The 25,615-nt window shown below is 40.5% G+C and overlaps 1 protein-coding gene across 3 annotated transcripts in view; it reads left to right on the top strand.

Annotated features, from left to right (window-relative positions):
• Window positions 1–25,615, top strand: part of MDFIC (MyoD family inhibitor domain containing) — a 117,558-nt gene that overhangs the window by 66,655 nt on the left and 25,288 nt on the right. For all 3 annotated transcript variants that reach the window (XM_019514546.1, XM_019514544.1, XM_019514545.1), the window contains exon 4: window positions 18,399–18,674. In XM_019514546.1, coding sequence (XP_019370091.1) covers window positions 18,399–18,674 — 276 coding nt within the window. The remainder of the gene's footprint in view (window positions 1–18,398; window positions 18,675–25,615) is intronic.

The raw sequence follows: 25,615 nt of genomic DNA, 5'->3' as shown, positions 1-25,615 counted from the left end.
TATCACATGTCTACTCCAGCTTGATATTGCTCTTTATAAATCCTAATATCATATTTTGAATTAGTCTTAGTAATTAACTGTGGTGAACCTATACATTTTATATTTATATCATCACACCCAGGCATGAATACAGAAATACTGATTGATGCATGATTAATGGCTTGGTGAATGAGGACAGACTTGTTAGGTGGGTTGTTAAGGAAGGAAAAATAATTGTGGAACTGGGAGGGGATGAGGTTAAAGGTGTAGAAATAGAAGGTAAGGTGTCTGGATTTATTGCAAAATAGGAAGGGTAATAATGTGTGGAAAGGAAGTAGGGTAGGCTAGAAGAGGAAGCAAGTTAGAGGTAGGGGCTTGTGTGTGCTAGGCTGAAAACTGGTAGAATCGATGAAGTGGTGGGAGAATGGTGGTAAAGGGTGAAGCTGAAGATAAGACATCATAGGATAAACGTAAGTGAGGATGACAGCCAAAGGAAGAAATGGGATGGAAATGGAGGTAGGGGTGGGAGGAGAGATTAAAAGGGAGTAAAGATTTGAAAGCGACTTGTCAGAGACTGTTGTAGGGGAAATGCCTGTGGCAAAGGGAGATGATGTTGTACAACAAAGTACCACTGAAGGAAGGGGCAGCTATTAAATGGTTGGGGTAATGGGATACTTAGAAAAAAGGGTGCTGAAATTAATTACAAGTGGCTGGACTATGACAGCAGTGGGAACAAAACAGCAGACTATATGAAGTTTAAGCATAGTGGATGAGAAAGTGGTAAGATCAGAAGGCCTTTCCCTGGAGTTCTAGCTCTCTGGCAGTGGTTTGAGTAGTTTCCTGAGAGCTTTTGTAGCTGGGGCCAAATCATGGAGAGAGGCTGAGGTGCCTTGTGCAGCTGCTTTGTCTTTTGGGGACAAAGGGATGGAGGCACAGATTTGGCTTGGTAATCAGTAGTTTGGTTGTGCTGCTGGGCTGGTGATGACCTGTGTAGGAGACCTGCGTAGGAAGGCAGCATGCATGTGATATAGTTGCTCTCTTTGCTATGAGTAGATGATCTCTGGAGCTTGGTTCTGTTGGATAAGTCAGAGGCAATTTTTTTTCGGTTGTGGCTTTTAACTCCTCTTGAACTCGACAAGTACAAAAATGCAGTGTAACTATAAACTTTAGCACTTCCAACTTAAAAATGTGTTCTTTGGCTGTGAAATCTTACAGTAGAATTATAAAGCCTTGTAAATAGGAGTGTTATAATGGAAAATATGACACTAATATACATAATACCACTATCATTTTCCTGCTGTATCTGCACTTTATGTAATAATCACAGTCAAAGTGCAAAAGAACCAAATGATTTTTTAATGGGAAATCTGTTTTTTTTTTAAATCTGGAAAGAGAATTGCCAGGAAGAGATCCTTATTAAAAAACCAAAACAAAAAACCAAAACACTTGAGGTTTATTCAAAAAGTGAACGTTACCAGATTTCAGGTGTTGCATGGAAATATTTTTAGATACTGGGTTCACTAAGTAAGCAAGGCTAAATTATATAGTTTTAAAAGAAAGATGATCAGTTTTTATAATGAAATTAAACATTTTTATTACTGAATATTTTTTAACATATAGTGAAACTACTATAGTCCTTTAGTATGTTAAAGATAAGAAAAACCAAGATTTGGCTGCTGTTCAGTTAGTTCCACACGATAAGGATTTGTGAATGCCACTGGCTTCTGCTATATTGAAAGTGTGTGAGTGTGTGAGCATAATAATTTATAGAGATTTATATCTTGTTCGATGAACTGAGAGGAGGATCAGAATTTTAACTTGCTTACGGGGAAAAAAAAAGTTGTATGGTAATTCATTCCATTGTAATGTTCTGCCCCTGACTGCAGTGAATGTTTCCATTTCGACCCTGTGAATCTGTAAGTCTTCTTTCTCCCAGTTTTTGTTCTTCATTGCCACTACTGTTGTTGCCTTGGCTCTGAAAGCAAAGATGTTTTAACTGTTAGACTGTTCAAATACCAGTGCTGCTTTGTAATTGTTTGGCATTAATTCAAGCACCTTGCATTTTACTTCCTTTCAGGAAGCTGAGTGTGTCACTTTTACAGGAAGGTCAGTCTCCCCAGGGCATGGTTGGTCAGTAATCTCACTTCTACAGTTGGATATAGAACTTGTACATGATTGACAGCCAAAACCTGCTTTAATAATGGGTTAACAGGTTTTTTTGTATAATCTTCATGCAAGAATATAGTGTTTGAAGGGTTTGCCAGGATGGATAAGCACTGCCATAGTTCATTCAAAAAAGGCTTCTTCCAAAAACATTACATTTCTTTTGGAAGAGTACAGCAAATCAGAAGCAAGAAAACTTTCTTTCAGATGTGCTGAATATCAGAGATATATCATTTACCTGCACATAACACTTCCATACGAACATCCCAAATGTGACAGATAATTTTTTTTTTCGAGTACTAAAAGCTAACTTTTCCATTTTGGGCATTTGAAACATGTATTGTTTAATTACATCGGTTTGAAACCATTATAGTTAAATTTATACAAAATCTGTGCAGACACCCAAACCCCGATCCTACTTTCCCTTTGTCTTTGTTGCCACTAGTCCTGAAAAATACGCATCTTGCCGGAGGAATGCAGCCCCATGAGAGATGCATAGCTCTTCCATTCTCTCAATGGGCAGTATAGTGGCCCCCCCCATGAAGTCAATCTTACTTCATCCTGACAGCATGCATTCTAGCAGTAGGAAGATCATGAAGGTAATCCTGGTTTGCCTGGGGAGCTAAGTAGCTCTTTCATTCTTTCAGTGGGGCAGCCTTATGCAGTTCCATCATGTTGGAGTCTGTCTTGATCCATTTCCCTCAAAAAAATATCCTGTTGGGCTGGATAGAGTAGGAAGAGAGAAGGGCCTGCCTACCCTTTGCCCAGTAACCCCTTCTCCAATGCTGTTTAGCTATTGGATAAAATGCATAAATAATATTGGGAGCAGAAGTCAGAACCCAACCTCTCTTTTGTCCTAAAGTAGTGCCCTCCTCATTAGGATAAAGAGTCAGGTTCCATCTCGCATCCTGTTTTTGTCCTCTACCGTGATGCTTGTATGCCTTTTCACCCAGTTGTCAAATGTAAACAGGAGGGTTGGAGGATATGATCAGCCTGGTGGTTAGGGCACTTCCTGAGGCAGTTGGATATGTAGGTTCAAACCCCTTCAGGGTGTTGTGGGTATTGGGACCCAGGTCTCCTAAGTCCTGGCAAGTGTCATAACCATTAGGCTCTAAGTGCAAATGGGGATGGAAAGGGGACAATCTCAGAGTCAGATAGTTGCTCCACCTGGTGGCTTTTTCTTCACCAAAAACTTGTGGGCTTCCTATTCTTACTAGGTCAAACTGTTTTGCAGAAGGGCTTTGATAGAGGTACATGTGTAGGTGGCCATTCTGAATAATGTATGTGCATATGGAATAGGCCACATCCAGTTGCACAGGAATCTTTCCCAGCCAGTTTCAAGATACCAGGGAGCTAACTGTTTTTACAGCTGTAGATTGGGGTGGGATAGGATCATGTCTGGTGACTGGGCTTATCTCCATGAGATGCTTGCTGTGCAGTAAATGTCACTGAAATGTAATTAGCTATGCAGTAAATGTCTTGGTTTCTACATGTGCATCCATATCAGGCTGGAGTAAACTAATTTACCCTGAAGCAGGATAGTACTTGTAAATACAAGTACTGTCATGCTGCACACTAAAAACTCTGCAGTAGTACATGTGTCGAGGCTGACCAAGTTGGCTGGGACACAAAGGTACTTCAGTGCAGAGGCTGCCTGCTGGCTAGTTCTGTGCTGAAGCACCCTTGTGTCCCAGGGAGCCCCTATGCAGCACATTGAGCTGGGGGGGAGGGGAGCAGTCTCAGGCTAGCAGGCTGAACCCTGGGCCCCCTGCCAGACAGGGCTGGTCTGACCCAGCTCAACATGCTGAATTCCTAGGTGTATGTTCAAACAGAAATAAACTCTGGAGTTTACTGCTTTGCATTAATTGCATGTATAGACGTGCCCATAGATGCCTAACATCAATGTAAGTGCCACTTAAATGTTTTAAGAGGTGCAATAGGATCCTAGGTCCCTGTCATTTTCTGCCATAGGGCAATTTTAAGAGCTAGTATGATGAATGGTAAGGAGAGGAGGTAGGAAACTTAGAGCAGTAATTCTGGAGACTGTTGAGAGGAATTTTCCTGCTAAGATTTTGTCTTTTGTATGTGACTTATTTGGGCTTCTTGTACACAAAGTAAATATGTTCATTGAGGTTATATGCTGTATCTGCAGGAATTTAGACACAAATGGATGCATCCATGACAGGGGGAAGCCACTTGTGGACCACCATGATATTGAGGTGGTTTGGCACTTGGCATAGGGCTTACCCAGGGAGCTGTTCTGAGTCATGGCAGTCCAACCTGAACTTCCTGGCTAGGGACAGACATAAGACATAAACTGGTTTAAGCGATCAGAAACTGGTTTAAACCTGTAACAGAACAGATGTTCAGTGCACATAAACCTGTTTGAAAATGACCGAAACCAGTTTGAGATAAACCTGGCTGAATGTAGTTCAAACCGGTTTATGCAGTGTCTATCCCAGACCCCTTGCTGATTTAAAATAAACCAGAGTCCTCCAGCTTCCTAGCATGCTCTTGGGCTGGGCAAGGTTTTCTGCTCCACAGCAGGGCTGGCCTGTCCCCTCTGCTTCTTCATGGCTTCTCCTGGCTAAGCAGGGATTACTCCCCCTTGCCCCTCTGCTTTACGCATACACCTTGGCATTAGCTAGCAGACCACATGCTGGCTACAGTCTGTGCTGTGGCAGAGACAAAGGCTTTTCGGAGCTAATCAACAGGTAACTTAATGTCCTTACTTGGAAATGCTGTTTGAGAAGAACTGTTTGCTCCCCTTCCTCCTCCTCACCACTCTCTGCTAAGCTGAAATTCCCCCCTCCCCCTCTGCCTTGCTGATAGGTGTCTGCGTGTTAGCCAGCAGACCACATGCTGGGTCTGTGCTGAATCAACAGATAGTTGGTAACATCTCTCTGTTTTCTTACTGGGGCAATAAACACTGAGAGAAGGGTGATAAACACTGTTATCAATTCCCCCCGAACCCACCCCTTGTTTGCCTTTCTGTTTGCTGCAGACAGTATACGCAAGCAAGGAGGGAGAGTGAAAAGCTTAGTATCAGCAACAGATGCATGTGCTACACTGACCTCCCACTCACTCGCCTCAGAGTGCTAGCCCGGGGCTACAAGCTGGCAACACTCCTTCCCCTTGAGCAGCAAGTGGGGAAAAGCCTAAGACTGCAGGCAGGGTGGGGGTTCACAGCTCTTCCTAATCAGAGCCCTGCTGGGGCTGGGTCACAACCCCCACAGCTTAGCTGTGTGGAAGGGCAGGGAGGGCTGCTCTAGTGCCCCCCAACTTCCAGCCTGAGCTTCTGTAGGCATGTGCCTGAGTTTCCTCAGTCCAGAGGGATTGTCTGTATGGCTGGAAACTGGTTCAGCCTAGCCAAGTTAGACTAACCTGCAAAGGTTGCATCAATTCAGGCTCAGGCTTTTTGAGTGTCTGTCCCTAGCGCCTGTGAATAATTCAAAATCCAGAATACCTAGAGCACTCTGTGCTTTGGAAATTCCCTTAGATACATCTGCTTTACTGGGATTTGTGAGGGGGCAAGTGCATGTCCATTATATATAGTTTCTGCCTTGGAGGATTTCTAGCTAAAGGCATTAAAGGTACATGAGAGCCATAGATGAGGAGAATCCCCCATACTGTGCCAGTGTAACAGGAGCTGGTACGTGCTGTTTTCTACCACCTTACACATTCAGTTTTTACCACTGGAAAATGTATTGGTATCTCACAGACCATTCTCCAATTTTCAACTCTTTCTCCTCTTGGTTCCGACCCTATCAGCTTACAAAATAGCAATTAGATCTGTAGCAGAGGAAGATCTCCTTTCTCCTCTTTCCATCTCACCCTAGCTGTGCTCTAGCCTCTCATTTTATTTCAGCTCACTAGCACAAAGGGTGACTGACTTGCCTGAAGATCTGGAATCAATCTGTGTCCCTCTGAATCTGAGAAAATATTGTACTGATACTAGATCACCGTGTTGGTTCAATAGGAAACTGTTTTTTTTTCCCTTGCATTTTAGTATTGTGCTGTCTACGGACTTTATCTTTTAATTCTTTGCTACTTCTGCTGCATTTTAAATTCTGGAAAATCAAATAGCTATAATCAGAAAGCTTCTTCCCTGCTGTAGCACCCACCCTCAAAATCTCACTGGTTCAACCTACTTTCTATTCTGATGCTGTTTTCTCCTGGTTAGTCAGTGCCTATCCTTATTTTTCTGACATTTTTGCCTCCTCAATAACTAAGTTCTCTTATTTGAATAATGCAAAATACCAAGTATTTCTTTGGTCCTTGTAGTTCCCACCCCTTTGCTTCTCCTGTTGTTCCATTCCCTTGCCACTGTGCTTTATCTGTGTCTTTTTCTATTCTCCACTTGCTTTCAGATGATGCTGAACATAGCATCAGCTGTAAGAGACAGAAAAAAAGAAAATAGGTGTAGCAAAGGTACTAGAAACACAGAGATTGGAGAATATAATACTGTTTTTGCACTGATCTTCTTCTATTTTGCCTGTTCTCTGATGATATTTCCTTTCCTCTGCTCTTACCCTTCCATTTTTACACTATTTAGGTCTTTCTGTTCCTTATGGTTAAGTGTTTGATGTTTAATGTTGGTACCACTCAGCTTTATAGAACCAATCAAAGACAGAAAAATGTGACCAAAGTTATCCCCATGGTGCCACTCTTTAAAAGCCTACTGAAGTTGTGTTGCTTACATCAGTGGTGGTCAGGGTTTGGTAGAAGCAACAGTGAGACAGAATCTATAAATCAAGGCAGATGTGAATTTTAAAGACGCTTCTGACTTCTTGATTGTTTCAAATAGTTGGCTTTTGTATTTTTAGTAAGACCCAATGCAGTAAGTCTCTGTATGTGTGGGTTTAATTGAACATTGCAAACTTGAAGCCCTGTCATAGATGAAAGCTGAATACATAGGATTAGCTCTGATTAAGCCTGACCCTTGAATCTTTTGTTCACCTTTTTTTTTCCAAGAGAGTTTGTGGTGGTGAGTGGGAGGGATACTAACAATTTTGGATTGATGGTTCAACTGCCTTTATCATCACCACATTTATTCATGGTAGGGGAACATGTAGCTGCTTTTCCCAGCTAATCTTTCAACATTTTTGGAATCAGGGGAAAAGAGTGTGCAGTTACACAAATCCAGCTAGTGAAATTGCTGGTAAAAATGATAACTCCACTGTCTTAATGGGGTAGAATTGTTTGTATTGTTTTGTACATTGTATTCTACAATTTGCCAGGTAACTCTCAGCAAGCAGTACCCATTTTTTGGTGACCTTATTCAACACTTTTTCCTGTTTTGATAACAGGAGATATAATATTTACATCTATCAGAACCGTACAAGTTGTACCAGATTTAGTATGTCTTTGTTTCATGGTGTGGTTATTCAGTGTTGTAACTATACATTGCAATATGTAATAATTTAAGTAACATATAAATTATTACACATTGCATAAGTTATAACTGTTATGTCAGCAGCTCAGAAAAACTACTTAACCTCACACCAGGCCCCCATAAAAATTCAAATGACAGAAAACAAAATACCTCCAAAAGTTAAAATACTAATTACAGTATAACCTCATAAATCCAGATACCAAAAATCCTGCACTTCCCCCTGCCGCTACAGGATCGGCCGCCACTTCCCCACTTGCCCCCCCCGGCCCTCCCAGACGTGGAGGTGGAAGCTTGCATGCTGCGGCTGCCGCCGCTGTTCACCACCCTGCACCACCACTCCATGTGCGGCCACTGCTCTGGGACCAGCTGCCGCTACCTGCCCCCTTTGCAGCACCTGTTTTAAAAATCTGGCACGTTCAAATTTCTGGCATATGGTCAGTCCTGAGCACACCAGATTTATGAGGTTAGACTGTAATATATAAAATCTGTATTAGAAGTATGAATGTGCAAAATGTTAGAATGCTGACCATAAATGAGTATGGCATTACACATGGATGGATCTAGGATTTTGAAAAAGGGGATGCATTGGGTATGGTGCATCATCGCATATAATACACCACAGTTTTCTCCAGTTCAAAAGAAACTAGAAACTTTACTAGTATGCTAGGGGCCTAGGGCTTAAGATGGAAGCACATATATCTTTATTGAAATGTGCATTAACTTTCTATATCATATAGTATGTCTAATAAACTCAATATCAAAGGCAAACATAAACACAAAGGCAAAAATCAATAAAAAAAATGAAAAGATGTTTCATTTAGTGCTATAGTCATTAGAATTAAGTATGCATTTCTTTCAGATTCATAAACCAAAATCTAACTTTCTTGAGCATCTTGACAGTGCATTCAGTATTTCACTGAATGTTATGTTAATGAGTTAATGTTCACCTGAGTTAATGTTTCCACAACTGAATTAATGTTTTTAGCTAGAGTTAAAAAGATCCTGTAAAACTGAGAAAAGATATACTACTAGGAGCAGCTAACAGACAGCAGAATTGTCAAAAAAAAGCTAGCCTGATTAATGGAACATCAAGACAATTAAAAAGGAGAAAGGGATGTTAACACCTGTGGAAAGAAGAGTTTAGAAGGAATCAGGTAGATTATAATGAGCAGGGATCCTGGTTTTTCTGTTTAAAAATACCAAATTCTCTCATAAAATCCCCAGGTTCTGTGGTTTGAGAACCCTGAATTGGCATTTTTCAGCAGTTAAAATGAAACACCACTATATGTATAGTATGGTAGCAGTTGAACACAATGTTTTATTGATATATTTACAATTTTAAAGTAGTTTGGAAGCCTACCAGTGTCTCAATCATTATAGTAAAATAAATTCTAAATACATATATATTTTGGTATTTGATTTTGTTTTTGTTTTTTTATCATAGAAAATCAGAGCTCCCCCTGCCCCCTTCACTAACCAGGATGCAGGTCCAACTGTGGCTGTCCCCCCATCTACTGCTACTTTGTGATGTTCAGCAGCCCTTAAATGCTGGTGCCATGCCCGTGCTGTTATCCTTCCTAACACACAGTCCCCTGTCCCCATCACTGTCCCGACCTCCAGCCTCCTGGCCTTGCTGATGCCCCTTACTCCTGACCCACAGTCCCTGCCTAGGCTGGCCATGCTGGTGCCTCTTACTGCCAAACCCCAGCCCCTTGTCCCTGCCAGTACCCCTTGCTCCCAACCTACAGCCCGCCACACCTCCTAGCCCTGTTGGTACCCCTCATTCCTAACCTGCAGCTTCCCTAACCCCACCAGCCCTGCCAGAGGGGGCCTGCAGCAGTTCCCTGCCCTACCCAGCCCTACATGGACTCACAGGATGGTGGCCTGTGGGGATATGGTGAGGATGGCCTCCACTGCATGCATGTTATGCTGCATCACATGCGGAAGCACGGGCAACAGCTGGGACACCATACTCTGCCCTGCACCTGCTGGCTGGGGCTGGGCCTGCAGCATGGTAAGGGTGACCAGCACTTCACTTCACAGCAGCAGCATAAAGTGGAGTGTGGCTCTGGCCCAGGCCGTGTTGTGGACAGCTGGAGGAGAGCGAGGGGCTCCAGGTGGTCTCTGTCCCTCCTGGGCTGGTGCATGATGACTACGGCAGCTCTGCCATGTGCAGGCAGCGGCAGAGCGAGTTCTGCCCCAGTGTCAGCCCAAAGAAGGAGGACAGGATGCCTGTGGCACCCCTGACCCCGATCTGGGGCTCTCACACTGAGTTAGGTGGCCTGGCCACAGCCCCCTCTACAGGCAGCATTTCCTCATTGCCCTGCCCCTGAGAGCACAGGAACTGTCAGCTTGGATATGCAGCTCGCTGCCACCACCAAGGGCCCCCCAACCCTCTTCTCTTGCTGGAGCGGCAGGTGCCTCATTGGCTAGTGGCACTAAGCACTGCCTCGGACTCCACACTGCCCTGCCGCAGTCCCGGTACCAAGACACCTTCTCCCAGTGCTAGCAGGCAATGGCTGCGCACACTGCCCCACTCTGCACCCTCTTCGTGCATGCATCCCCTCCACACGCACCCCTGCCACACATGCCTCCCCATGTTCCCCTGGATGGTTCCCAAGCCCTGCCCACCCCCTACCCCTGACTTACTTGCATCTAGCTGCCAGGGCTGCTCCCACCACCCTGCCTGGCTATATGCTGGCCATGTGTGTGCATGTGTGCACATGCACGTAGCACCCCTTGCTTCTAATTGCCATCCTTCGTTCCCCCAACCCCAAGTAGCTCCTCTATTTTTCTCCTTTAAACAGAAAAAAATTGTGATTTACCCCTTTAAAGGAGAAAATCTGCATTTTTCCATGTGAAACAGAAACCCATATCCCTGAGAATGAACCATGGAGTCATTTGACTTCCTCATTACTGCCTGAATAGAAATTCTGCAGTCACTACCAGGCAGTTGGTTTTAAACTTTGGGTGGAGCAGGAACCAAATGTGGAGGGTGGTGTATGACTGCGCCACTGCATCTCATCTCCCAGATTTGCCCTTGGCAGTACAAATGTCTGTAAAAAGATATAACTGGTCATATTATAGGTGGTTCCCATGGAAAAAAAAAGCATCGACTAGGAATAAATCCCTGTGGTTATTTCCTCATTTCCAAGTAAAGAAACTTTCAAATACTGAGAGAGAGAGAGACTGATTAAACAACAACATGCCAGGGATTCATAACTTATAAGCCTTGGAAGGCTTGGATAATGATGTCCCCTGCTGCATAATGTTCTTGATGTTGGGAAGTTTGGCATTTGACAAGGAAGGACAGGGAAATATCTTGGCCAACTGAATGTAATGAAAGAGCAGAAGATATCCTTTTTTTCTTTTTTTTTAAGTTACACTATTAAGATATAGCCATTAAAAAAAATGTCCTGGAAAACTTAAACTATGCTATTATGTTTATTGAAAAATTAAATAGGCATTTTAGATTATGACTGCCAGCATTTGGAACTTCACAGGATTCATAAATGTCATAATTTTATATTTCATTGGGAATGCCCATTAACTACATAAACTTGTGGGTCTTTTTTCATGCCATGTTGTTACAACTGCTTCTTTTAAATCATATCAGGAATATTTTGTATGACTTCTCACTGCCCTTCAAGGGATTTGTGGGGTCCTGCAGTGCTTCTTAGCACAGATTTGAAAGTATTCTTGGCACATCCTTATGTACTTGTGACACTTTCACCACTCACACACCTACAGATGCCAATGTTGGTCTTCCCTTTCTGGATTGAGAACTGGTGATATAAAATAAAGTACTCCTCTCCCCAGTCCTGCAATTTCTTTGGCATTCTGTGGATGTGTTTTGAGACATGTTTTAGCAAACTGTTCTCAGTGTGGGTCCTATAAAACTTCTATCAGCAATTTCTCTATTTTCTTTACAAAGAAATCCTGTTTCATAAAAATATATTGTATTCATTTTGAAGATGGCTCTTGTAAAACATGAGGACATTTCTAAAAAGGTGGTTGATGCTGTTAGTTGGTACTTTGTTTTCCTTGTAAAGTCAGCATGGTATAAAAAAATTCAGTGTAAAAGATTGATTTTAAAAGATAGATTGTACCTTGATGGTACCTTGTTATTTAGTTAATGTATGCTTTCTGTGCTACAGAATGTGCGGTATATGCTATTTATTCCCTAGAAAATATTCAAAAATAATTGCTGACAAAAGCCACTTCACAGGTTGACTCAGAGGTACATCTTGTAATCTGAATGTTAATATTCTAGATAGCAATGCAGAGGTAAGTATTGATGTAGTTTGAAGATTCATGTGGAGGCTAGTCAGGGTTTTAGTTTACAGGGCAAGAGCAGCTGAGATCTTTGAGGTCTACCAGCTTCACTAAAATTATATGTTAATGGAAATATGAGTACATAAAATTTGTAACTTAAAAAAAAAAGCTATTTACTATAGTCATTTTGAAATGTTGCTACTTATACATTAGGAATTATGTCTTTGTAGCATGTCTTTGTAATATATATTATGATGTTAATTTTACTCCAGGATATATAGATAATTTGAAAAGGCCATGTTCTACAGTGCACAATTAGTTGCAGTATTCTTTAGTTTCCCCAAATATGTGTTTGTATTATAGAGATACGCTGACCAGAAATTAAGTATCTGACTTCATTGCCTTGCATCTAGTCTTTTCCTTGTAACCTGCACAAAGTGGGAGACAGCAGCTAACAATCTAACAAAGTGACTGTATAAGATTAATGTAGAACAGAGCATGGACATAGAAGTTATTGTTTTCTAAAAGCTGATTCTCACAAATACTCAAACAAACAAAAAAACGAAATGGCAAAACCATTTTTAAAAGTGAAGTCTCTCATATTTCCTCAGGGTTCTTCAGAATACTGCGTAAAATGTACAAAATCAAATCCTTCTAAATTTTCATATTTTTACTTTTTTCTACCAAAATGGTCCTCTAATGACTGCTTATGATATAATCTTTTAAATAACATGTTATGTTCTTCCATCTCTGTGAAGGATAATCAAATTATGTAGGCAGTAAACAGGTAGATACTTTTCTAGAGGTGGCCTTGGCCTGCCTGGTAAACTTTACAGGCATTTGTTTAAGCAGACCTGGAATTGTTTGTGAAATGTGGTTAGGCTACTAGTTAGTGTTTATCCTTTTGGCAGTCATGTAGTGGCTTGTTTTTATTGTTTTTTATTGGCTTAACGTTGACCCTTAGAAATTATATATCCCATATATGTATTCGCTAATGTGTTTGACAAGTCTTTACTCTGACTCTTTTACGTTAAAAAGGATGTTTCCCATGCTGACGTGTTCTCCTTAAATACACAGATTGGAATGATTAATAGGTACAATATATGTGCATTCTCACTGTTTTATAAAAAACTTTGCATATTAGAACAGAATTCTTATTTTAGGCAGTGAAATGAATGCAGCCTGAATGTATGGATATAAGTAGTATGGTTGGAGACTTGTCATAGACATTCTAGCTTCTTTTTTTTCTAATTTTGACTATTGCCTTGTACTCAAGTCTGCATATGGATGTTCATAATTACTTTACTAAAATTGTGCTCATTTTGGATAAATGTTAAAATACTGGAATATTTTGTCATCGCTTATTCACCTCACAATTAAATTACTGTGTAAAGTTGGTTAAATAACAGCAGAAGTTATTGTATTAAAGCTCGCTTTGTAAAGAGACCAATGACAGGGAAGCAGTGAAACACGCTAATAGATTATATGCTATAGCAATATATTGCCTTTTTTATTACTTTTCCACAGGCAGCAGATTCATGTATAGTTATTACTAGCTACATTATCTGCTAGTTTTCTATCAAAAGAGATTCACTCTATTGAATCATTAATCCAATATTTATCATTCTTATTGAAAACTCACTAGTGTTAGCACTGTATAAAATATTGACCTAAATCTACTGGTTTTGCTACAGATTGAAAACATTTTAACCTAAAAAGCACTGTATTTCTTAGGACATATGAAACTATTCATTGTGGATGTTTAAAATGACAATATTTCTATGTTGTGCAAGAAATGATTTCAGAAAAAATATCTTTAACATAGAGCAGGTGACCAATGCCATCATAAGTCTGAAGATGCTGAATGTTCATACAACTGGTATTTGAAATTTTGATGTGTATTGCATTAGTTACTGAATATCAAGAATAAAATTTTTGCTCATACATAGAGTGTAAAATGGGGTCTTTTGTATCAGCACACGGCCTGTTTAGAATGATATAACAGACGCTGAATGTTCACATATCAAACAAAATGCCATCTTTCTGTAGAAAAGAGGTGTCAAAAAGTTTCTTTGTACCTTTAACGCATGTGATTATGTAGTACAAAATGCAGAGTTTGTAAAATTTCTTGAATATACAGGCAAAAATGAATAATTCAAAACAACTCATAAGTTCTACATTCTATTGTATCTTTTATAACGCAGGCAGAAGATAGCATTGTGTTCCCAGTAGAGCTGAATTTGCACAAGTTACACCTCTGAAAATGCCAGATGGTCTATGGTCTACTTTTGAGAGCTGTCACATATGTAAAGATTTGAAAAAAGAAAGACAGCTGAATGAGAGCAGTGGATCATTAAAGGGAGAGTGAGAGTCCCTGGGTATCACTGTGTTTTAAGAAGCATTGTGTCGTTTCCCATATTACACTTTTTTTTTAAGATATACACAACCTTTAAAAAATAAGGTAAAAATATTTCTGTTTTAAACCACATGGTTGCGGCTTAATCTTAGAACTGTCAAGTGCTTTTGTTCTTTATGCTAGAATGCAGTCATATGGTTCCTAATTGGTTTCAAGTGTGTTTTAACCATAAGATTCAAGTCTCCCTGGTGAAAAATTATCAATAAAGTTAAAATAAATTTAAATTGAGATAACTAATCCATTTGGGGGTTTTATTCAGTTTTGATTTGACCTACATATCATATGTGAATACTGCAAAGCCAGTCAGCTAAAAAGTTGTATGTTAATACTAAAAGGATGAAGTAAGAGTACTTTGGGAACAGAATTATTATAAAAAAATCCTTAGTAAAAATAATAATAAAAGAAAGCTAAAACAAATAACTGAGTATTGCTTAGTTTTCCCAAGACTTGCTGATCACCTGCAAATTGACAGAAACAGACCTAATTTTGAAGATTGAAGATTGGATAATTTGTCAAGTTATTGTATTGTAATAAAGCTCCAAACATACACAAACAATTGCAAGCCACGACCACCAATTTAGCTGGCTTGGAAAAGGTCATAACTGTCAATTTTAGCAAGTTTGTGCCTAGACGCACAGAATTCTTACTATATTCTATTGCTTTTATTTATTGTGGAAGATTAACCCCTCCCAAGCAAGTTTGGATAATTGGTGCTGCTATATTCTTTGGTAGTTTTGCCTCCTAGGAAACATACGTATCTATTGGAAATATAAGTGGGTGAAGCATGTTTAAGTTACCTTTTGAAATGTGGAAAGGATTACTAATATTTTCTTAATTTATCTTATTTAGAGATGGAGAAGAGAGATACCACGTGCACACATGGACACGCACGCACACATCACATACACAAATTCTTTTCCTGAATCTGCTACTGATTCTTGCATGACTGTGGCCAACTTGCCCTCTGTCCATCTGTAAAGTGGAAAGGTCACCTTTGGAAAATGCTTTGAGAACCCTGAATCAATGTTCTTTAAATGTGCAATGAATTTCTGTTATGTCAGTGAAACATATGCAATTTATTGCATAGACCCTTTACAGTTGTTTACAAATGTCAGCAGAATGTATAACAACAGAAATAAATTCCAGAATCTGTGAACAGCCTCTTGTGCCTATGCTGTTGTTGATAGATTTTCCAAGCAGAAGAGCAAAAATTAGAAGGACTGGTTAATTTCAAGACTGCAGGCAACTGTGAAATGATCAGGAGTCATGTCAGTTTCATGGTTTCTATTGCTTTGCAAAACCATGAGTGTCAACTGTAGAAACAGATGCTTTAAGTCCTCAGGGGAAGAAGAACCCAAGAATAAAGGCAGGGTGACCACTAATAGTGTAATGGAGTCATTTCTTCTACCTAAGCTTTCCTTCCTTTGCATCAGACCAGCAGCCTGGCATAATCACTGTCTGATACACACCACCCATTACTAGGTTTGGAAGGGCACTAGAAAAGATTTAAAAAAAGGCAAAGTACTGTAACATTACCTTGGAGCCAAGGATTACAGGAGGTTAGGTTTTTCACCAGGCTAGTGCCCCCCCAGACCATGCACTTGTGTGTCTTTCATCCTGTGCATTTTTGTCTGCTTTGTATTAATGAGGCTAGTCCTCCAGCTTGCACATCTTAGTGTGTGGTAATTTTAAAGAAACAAAGAGGGAGAGAATTAAATAATAGAAAACACTTCATATCATTGAAAGATTGAGAGGCATGCAAGTCCAGGATAAGTAGAAGCATTCTGAAAAATGGCTATAAATGATGTGTATTCTGTATCCCTGCAAAGTGTTTATTTGCCCATTGAGAGTTCAGTTAGGATGGCTCTGGTTCAAGTACACATTACACTATTCCCAAATTTTAATTTGTATGTTTTGCCAACGCACGGGTAGAAAAACGTTTTAAAATGGACTCAGTTGAACTGCTTTTTGTGTACATGTGTGCGTGCACATATATCTGTAATTACCCCCTCCCCCCACCCCCGCATATACACACACACTTCTTTTTAGTTAGCTTTGATATGTGAAAGTAGTGATTTAATGCTAGAATGAAGCTGTGACTGGGATGAGGGTTTAGGACCAGATTTAGATCATTCTTGTATTTTAGGGAAAGCAGTTGGCAGGCTATAGGCTTGCTCTTGATAGAAGGAAATGTGCCTGCTGTTTGTTAGGCAGTATTTGGAAGTGTTAGATGGATATTGTAGCTGTGATGGTCTCGGAATTGTCTGAGAGGTAAGGATTTTTAGGGGTATTATCTTTTATTGGATATTTTTTATTGGGATAAAGTTAGAAAAACTTTTGAATGCAAAACATCCCTCTGCATCTTTGCATTCGAAAGCTTGCCTAACTTTATCCCAACTATGTAGCTGGTCCAATAAAAGATATCACTCAAAAAAATCCTTAGGCAGTCTTTAAAAGGTAGGTTTTTTGTTGAATGCTGTAGTGTTCCCATATGCCCAGAACATTAGGCCAAATGTTCACATCTTCTGCACCTGGGGAGACGAGAGTTTGCCCTTTCCTTCAATTGCAGCTGTTCCTTTAAGTGTCAATGCCATTTATTGTATTGAGGTTAACATCTTATTCTTCACCTTACATCTATACTTGCAGACTATCTAGGAATTGGAGCAAGTGAGAAGGTTTGTTTATAAAGTAGGGCTGAACCTTATGTGTGTGTGTATTGCAGGTGCTCCATGATCCATCACCAGATGGAGTTCAGGCTTTTTTTTTTATACTGTAAATCTCTGAGTGGTTTAGGACCTCACTACCCAAAACATCATCTCACTCCCAGGTCTGATGCCAGATTAGTGGAGGTGCTTAAGCAAGTGCATTTTATACGATCCATTATCACTATGTAAATGTAAACATGGGTTACGTTGTTTTAAAATCTTATAGATCCTTTTTTTCCAAGGTAAAGCAAGTTGCCTAAATTGGAAGCCAATACTTTTGTTTCAAAACAATTTATAAATTAAGAGCATATGAAGCATAACCACTTTTCCTGAAATACACATTTAAAAATCCTTGAAAAACATATTTTTGAATTTCAAAAAAAAAAATGCTTTCTTGTTTGTTTTATATATTATATTCCAAGAGAATACTAAGTTATGCAGATTTCCTATTAATAGGAATGTATAAGAGAAGTAACCATACAGTTTTATTCTGAATACTATTCTGGACAGTTTATGCACTATGTTCTGTCTTGTAGGTATTAGAACTTTATTGATCTATTTATTTTAACTGATTTTAAATTGTGACTATGGATTGAGAAATTGCAGTTTGCATGGGTTTTTCACTTTTCTCTGTGCATCAGTTAATGGCCTTTTGATTAAGTTGCAACTGTAAGTTGAACCAGCTGCTTGCAACCAAGTCCATGAAGCCTTCATCCCACATCTTTCCCAAGAAAATATGACTCTCAATATTAAATAAGACTCTTGTAAGCTCAGTTAGAGTCTTCTCCGTTTCCTGATTGGTTTGTCTTGACTTTTTGGCCTCCTTTTGCTTTGTCACTTGGACTATTTTTTTTCCAGGCCAACTGTGCCACTTCTCCCATTTCATTTCTGTATCTCTTTTCTCATTACCCTCCACTTCTACCCTTCCTGGTATATGCATTTTGCCCCATGTTCTTCTTAATCTTTTTACTGTTGCTCTTATTATAACACTTCCTCTTTTCCCATTTCTTTGTTCTTTCTTTTGCTCTGACATCCTGTATTCTACCTTCCTAGCTTTTTTCCAGTTCCAGAGGTGGTCTCTGATTTCTTAGTTCTCCTTCCTGCTTTCTCCTGCTTACTCAAGGTAAATTCTTAGCTGTTCAAGGCGGGCAGCATGTCTTGTTCCATGACTTTGGAAATGCCACAAGAATGTCTTGCATTCAAAAACCTGTCTAACGTTATCCCAACTACACAGTTGGTCCAATAAAACATACCCTAGGAAATCCTTGCCTTTCCCATTAATGACATTTTATGAACGTTTGATATAGTATTTTTAGTCTAGAGATGTTTTTCATTAACTTCTCTTTTTCCATCACATCTCTGGTCACTGAATACAAGCAATAAAAAGTTATCTTCTCAATCAGGTCTCAGTCTGTTCAGATACCAATTTACAATTAAATTAACTCTTTCTCTTTTTTATTTTAAGCACAACCTCAACGCCTGCCTCAGCCAAATACTTCATCACTGGAAAAGAGTGAAGAAGAAACTGGCAAGATACAAAATGGCCATGCAGGTCTGAGTAATGGAAATGGAATTCACAATGGGGTGAAGCATGCAACTACAGATAATAGAAAACTTTCAGCACCTGTTTCACAAAAAATGCACAGGAAAATTCAGTCCAGCTTGTCTGTCAACAGTGACAGCAGCAAGAAGAGTAAAATAAGCTCTGCATATTCTCATAAACCAGGTTCTTCACCTGAAGGTAAGCTGAAATTCGTATAAAACTGTACTGAGCACAGACTATCCAAACCCTTTTCACATTAATAATTATACAATCAACTGAAAGTAATTGAAGAGCATGACTCATGCTCCAGAAGCAAATAGAAATCATTATGATAAAACATAAGTTACTTCCCCAGAGGAAAATATTAAGTATTTGAAGGAAATTGAAGCAATAGGAGATTTCTTACTTTCAAATGTTTTGTCCACCACAGTCTAATAATATTTTGAGACTGAACAGTTGCTATTCTAAATTTATAGTGACTGTTGGCAAAATCAGTACAGATATACCACAAATAGTTTTAAGAGCATTGGTTCAGAAGGTTGGTAAATACTTACATTTCAGCAACGGGAAGTTCTCCAAGGCTGAGATTTGTTTCTAAAAATGTGCTGTTAGCAGATTTCCTTCATTTTCATGTGCTGTGACTATCAGGAGTTAAAATCTGGACCTGTCTCATAATGATTATCATGGCTTACACTATATTTAGTCTATGAATAATTTGCATAAAAATGTTTCTTTCTTTGTCTCTCCCCATATGCACAGTTAAAATGAACAAGAGTAAATATTTTTTTTTGTTTGGCTACGTGTGCGCATGTGCACGTGCATCCACTTGACACAGTTACTCTAATGGCCCCAGAGTTCCTAAGATTATTTTCAATCCTCTGCTTTTTCATTAGCCCTAATACACTTGAAAGATTTTGCTTCTGCCTGTTTACTATAGGAATTGCTGGGCAGGAGTCAGCATCAGCTGTGACACCTCTGGCAGGTTCTGCAATAGGGATCTGGAACTTGCTGGCTGGGTCCATAGCTGATGCTGTTGCCTGCCTGCTGCAGCAGAAGTCCCCGTCTGGGTCCACACAGCTTTGGAGCTTCTGGATCACTACAGCTCTGTCCAGGTTCTGGAGGGAGGGAGGGAGGGAGGGAGGGGAAGGTAAAGGTGGAGATGAAGGGGAAACAGATGGAGAGGGAGCAGGAGAGAGAGACAAAGAGAAGAAAGATGCTGAGAGAGAGAGAGAGAGAGAGAGAAAGAAAGATTGATGTGGCATTTGACAGGTCCCCAAAACTCATTAAGTGGCCTTCCAACTGAAATAATTGTCCACCCCCATTCTAGGTCCTATGCTTCTCCATTGTTCATTTTATAGCTCCCTTTACACCTGAGTAGCCAAGAAAGGAACAAAAGAAAGAGTGCAAGGTTGAAGGTATGCAAATTAGTAACATGGCAGCTGCCCTGAAAGCTCTAGCCTTGACCCTTACTGCCAATCTGTTACAGCCTTCTTCACTTCACTACCCTATGTCCATTTTAGCTAATAACTTTTGGATGCATGGACCACTGGCTCAGCTTCATGAGGGGTCCTAGAGAGGGGTTAGATAGTGCACACAATGGTGGTATGTGGTGTGGTGGCAGAGCCATGTGCTAGAAAGTTGGAAAGGTACAGGTTCAGATGCCCTCTGGGTGAGAAAGACCTAGAACCTACATCTTCTGCTTCCTGTCCTAATTCACTTAGCTTCTGGGTTTAAAATATAGTGTGTACCCACCACCCCCTAGTTTTTTTCTGGACTTGAGATCAAGTACACACATTTCTCCAGTAGTCTAATGATTAAGGCTCTGACCCAAGGACTGGGAGATACAGTTTCTAGGCCCTCCTTCAAAGGGTTTGAACTTGCGTCTCTGACTTTCCAGGGAATTGCACTAAACACTAGACTGTGGGCTGTTAAAGCTGAACCTCCTGGGCAGAAAGGGATACATGGATCATAAGGGCACTCAGAACAGGGATTCTCACTCTGTGACCCAGGGATGTCAAACTTACTTCATGCCCCAGGCTGGATCTGGACTTTGGGGTCCCATGTGGGTTTGATCCACCACAGGGCATGGAGTTGTTCTGGTCCGAGATACTCCACACCAGCTCTGGCCCAGGCCAGCATTCCCAGCATAGGACATATAGGAGTGGTGGCTCTGGTAAGGGGTGGTGGCGGGGCCAGTAGCAGAAGTAGTAGTGGGGCAGGGAGCAGCAAGTGACCACAAGGAAACTGAGGTTGTATCAGTCCTCACTTGCCCTCCTGCCACTGGGGGCTGTTTTCCTCATGGTCTAGGCAGTAATGGCATTAGGGGAGGACAAACCAGGTGACTGTCCAGGGCCCCACACTTTATAAAATTTACCGTGAATATTTGTATTATCAATATTGTATTAAGATACTTTCATTGCATTTTCATGGATAAGGCAAAGTGAAATTGAAATAAAAAATGTCTGACTTGCTTATAGGTCATCAAAATTTAATTTATAAGGGGCCCCAAGTGACTCTCTTGCCCAGGGCCCCAACAACCCTAAGGCCCTTGCATTTTAGGTCTTCCATTCACCATGGAAGTTGCATGGTGCTACATTTCAAAGCACCTTGCAACAATGAAGTTGGAAGAGACATCTATTGTGGCACTGAAGCCAGTAAATTAAGATCATGATTTAAGCATCTTATTTTCCATGTCTCTGTCTTTTCTTGCACAGCTTGATACAGGATGATTTTCAGAGATGATGAGCACCTGGAATTCCTTTGAATAGGTGTCTTTATATATTTTTTTTAAGTTTCAAGTTGTTTCGTTTAGGGCACCCCAAATTTGAAGGCGTAAAAAATAAATGGCTCTTAAAAGTGACTTGCTAATGTTAGCAGCAAGCCAGTGCAGTGGCAGAGTTAAGAGCAGAACCAGAAACTCTTGACACTTCAATGACTAGATTGTACTCATTCAAAAGTAAAGTTATAAAAATAAAACTCCATGAAAATAAGATTTTATTTATTCTGATCTACTTCTTAGGCAGTTTGTTCTTGTATCAGGCCTCCACAAAACTGGTTTTGTTGAAGTGTATCCAAGTGACCACTAATGTATCATTGAATACATGGTTCATGTTATACCTTTTCAGCCTCCAGAAAGATGTCTGCATGTGAGCAAAAAGAATTGCATGGAGATTGGTGGAGCATACAGAAAAGAGAATGGTTCAGAAAAGAGGACAGGCATAGCTATAAATGCAGAAGGGCTGTGGAAAGGAAAGGAAATAGGTTTCAGCAAGGGTAGATTAAGGGAAATTAAAAACAGTGTTTAGAATGGAAGACGCATTGAGAAAGGTGAGTTGAGAAAGCCAAGAGCCTGTGGAATCCCAACAAAAAGGGAAAATTAAGTGAATTTTGGATAAAATTAAGGTTTTACATGGCAAAGAATTGACAGGCTATGGGGAAAAAGAAAGTGAGGCTCCCCCCCACCCCACAAAAATCACAAGGGTATAATTAATCTTATAGGCTCCTATGTCTCCAAAGCAATAGAGTAAATAAAGTTAAATGTTACTGTAAATTCTTTGCAGCCTTTTTTTCCTTGAAAGTTTTATAATAAAATTCTTTAAAATATAAAGACAAAGAACAAATATTGCTGGATCACAAGGCCTACAATATTACAAATATTAGATTCTGAATAAATGAGGTTAAATGAAATATTAGATTTTTTTCATGCTAAGTGGTCCCTTGATTCACAGCTCCAAATGCAGTTTTAATGCATGGACTTATATCTGGCCAGGTAGGTTTTAGGAGTTGCGTCTCAGATATTTCAGCATCACCTAATTAAAAGCTGAAGTAATCATATTAGAAGACCTTTAAAATTTGCTGTCTGATAAAACTGTGCTGAATATTCTGAGTGATCCCAGCATTCCAAAAATAAACTGTTGAGAAACACTTTCATATCCAGCAAGGCTTACATGAGTGTAATTTCCTCAGTATTCATTATTAATCCATATTTTCCCTGAAGGAAGTGTTATTGCTCCCTGCCATCTACTACAGAAACAAAGAAACTCTGAGATGGAAAGACAATTTCTGTCTTTCTAAAAAGTAATTCTGGGATGTTTAAGCTTTTCTTGTTCGAAAGTTGCAACTTACCAAACTGAAAAAGGACATGGTTAAGTGGCATGCTACAATGGTGACAATTGTTCTCTGTTTTTCAAACACATGAATAGCATACTTTTAGTGATGTAAATTTCCCCCTGAGAAGTAAAGCATTACAGAAATTTCTGTACCTTTTTATGGTTGTTCAAATAAATAATAGTATAATATGGTAAGTAAGATTTAGACCAACATTTTAACTAACACTTTTTCATTGTTTTATGAGCAAATGGCATCATTGAAATTACTGATCTGAAAATGAATGGGAAAGGATACTTTCGTGTGTGTCTGTATATGTAGCACAAGAGTCTCGCTCCTGTGCCAGTTCCCATACGTCAGGTGGAAGGACCAAAGCAGTTTAAAAGGGTACTGAACAGGGGAAGAAGCTATCTGGTCTGGAATTGTAGATGAAACCCTTATAGTTGCTTTTAAGAGTTGTTTGCCATGGGCGGCTGACATTAGGCATGGTAGAGTTGCGAGCAGGAAGGATGGAGTTGGGTGAAGCCATTCCTCACAATGATATATTTCATAAGATAGCCTGACAAGGCTGCTGTAACTTAAGACTGGTTCCCAGGACTGCCTAAGTTACGCCTAGGACTTCTGGAGGCACTTTAGCAACCTGAGGGTGGGGTGCAGGTAGGAGGGCAGTGCAAAATCACCTTAGCCACTTTCCCCTGGACTGTGAATTGTTCATGTATACTACTTATACATACAGCACAAAGAACTCAGCCAGGATGTGCCTAAATAGCAGCACTTGATGATTTATTAATTGTTTTCACTGAACTCCCCTAATTTTATTATCAGTCATGGATATTGACACTAAGCAGAATGACAGTCATTTTCTGGGTTTTTTTTAAATGTATTTTTTATTTTTAATCTGTCACAGTAACCTTTCTACCCAACGCCCCCACTCCCTCAAAATCTGTGGCCTTTTAGAGACACTCAGTTTCACCTAGGAGAGTTGCTGCTATCCCAGGAAAAATCCATGAGTGTACAGATGTTCAGACAGTTTTCTCATACAGTAGAAATGGCTGTTCCAGGATAAAAATAACATTGGAATAACCAGGGTTAAATCACTTCCAGGAGAGTTTCTTCTGGAAGAACGCATGTCTACATGCTGTGCCTTCTCAGAAGAGGACACAGCCCTCCAAGATCCCACCCCCTGTAAGGGAGACAGTGCATTGCTCTTTGGACCGTGCTTCAGCAGGGAACAGATCACATCCGCTTCACAGTCCCTATATTGTGCTTCTGGGAAACAGTGGCTGACTATGGCCAGTCTGGCTCTGACTTCTGTTGCCAGGCAGACTAAGGAAACCTGCAGAGCACACTGCAGTGTTTGCACAGGGCTGCACAGTATCAGTACTACAGCCTCTTCACTCTTTAGGACCTCAGCATTTGAATGCCTGTACACATGGCTCTTGGTAAGTTTTTTTATTAGGAGAACAAATTCTCCCAGATTATTTGAATGTGTGGATGCAGCCTATGCTTTAATTGGAAGAAAAACAAAAGTGAAACTTACTGGGCATGTCTACATGTGCATTAATGCACTGTAATTATGGCGCATTAAGTTTAGTGTCTGTAATAACAGGTAACAACTTAATGCGCTGGAATCGGTGCTACCATGCAGTAGCATCAGCGGACATTTTTTACATGATGCTAATGCACAGTAGACTAATTCTACTGAGCATTAACATGGCTTTGGCTGTGATACACTAATGCATAGTAGAATTAGTCTACTGTGCTTCTAGCATCTTGTTTACGCATCTGCTGTGTCTAACTAAGACTTTAAAGTAGTTCATGAGCATGTATAGTTCTTCTGTTTTGGCATGTAACATTAATTGGCTTATTTGAGTGATCCATGGCAACAGAATGTCTGACAGAACATGTTGTCCTATGATGAAATTTGTAAAATATGAAAAACTGCTTTTCCCCTATGTGCTAGAATGACTTAATTCAGGACAAAATGCATAGAATTTTTAAATATATTTATTGGCTATAGTAAATAAAATAATTGGAAAAAATGACATCTATATAATACTTTGCCTGTGACGAATATGAAATTACCTGTGTACTGTATCCATTGAATTCAGTTAGCATTTATTTATTCAGAAAACTGACACCATTAAAACATCAGAAGGATGATATATTTATGCACATATATACGTTAGGCCTGTGCAATGCAGCTACTCTTCACTTTGGATTTGGATTCAGACGATTCAGGGGACAGTGATTTGATTTGGTGATTCAAATCACTGTCCTGAATCGATTTGGCCAAATCTGATTCAGAGATTCAGCTGCTGCTGAATCTCCTAATCACCCAGGCCCATCCCCCGTCTGCTCTCCCAGCCCAGCAATGGCTGCCCTGCCCACCCCAGCTTCTGGCACTTGTTAAAAAAAAAAGCCCCGACTCGGTGCTGCCGGGTGTGGGGGGTGATCCCTGCTGCCCCTCCACTGGCCCACACTGCATGGGGGTCTCTGCCACAAGCCTCCCAACCCCCCCGCTCCCCTAGCCCCCCCCATGGGTGCCCTGCCTGGGCCAGCTCCAGCCCTTTAAGAAAAAAAAACCCTGAGAAAAGCCCCAGACTCACCATTCCTGCTGCCCCCCGCTGCCCTGCACCACATGGGGGCTCTGCACAAGCCCCTTGAAGTGCTGAGGCTGCTGCAGGAGTAGTGAGTCCTGGGGCTTTTCTCAGGGTTTTTTTTTTACTAAAGGGCCAGAGCTGGCCCGGGCAGGGCACCTGTGGGGGAGCTGGGGGAGCGAGGGGGGGGGCAGGGTGCTCATGCAGAGCCCCCCAGGCAGTGGTGGCAGTGGGGGGAAGCAGGGATCACCCCCTGCCTGACAGCACCCGGTGACCCGGGGCTTTTTTATTTATTTATTTATTTATTTATTACAAGTGCCAGAAGCTGGGACAGCCATTGCTGTGCTGGGAGAGGGGTCGGGGATGGGCCTGCCCTGGCTGCTTCAGAGATTCGGCTGCTGCCAAATCGCTGGATCAGATTCAGCTGAATCA

Source organism: Gavialis gangeticus, unplaced genomic scaffold (genome assembly GCF_001723915.1).
Source record: "Gavialis gangeticus isolate Ggan-Ray unplaced genomic scaffold, GavGan_comp1, whole genome shotgun sequence".
NCBI lineage: Eukaryota > Metazoa > Chordata > Crocodylia > Gavialidae > Gavialis > Gavialis gangeticus.
The sequence above is the reverse complement of the archived record's forward strand: the minus strand, read 5'-3'. Positions and strand labels throughout refer to the sequence as shown.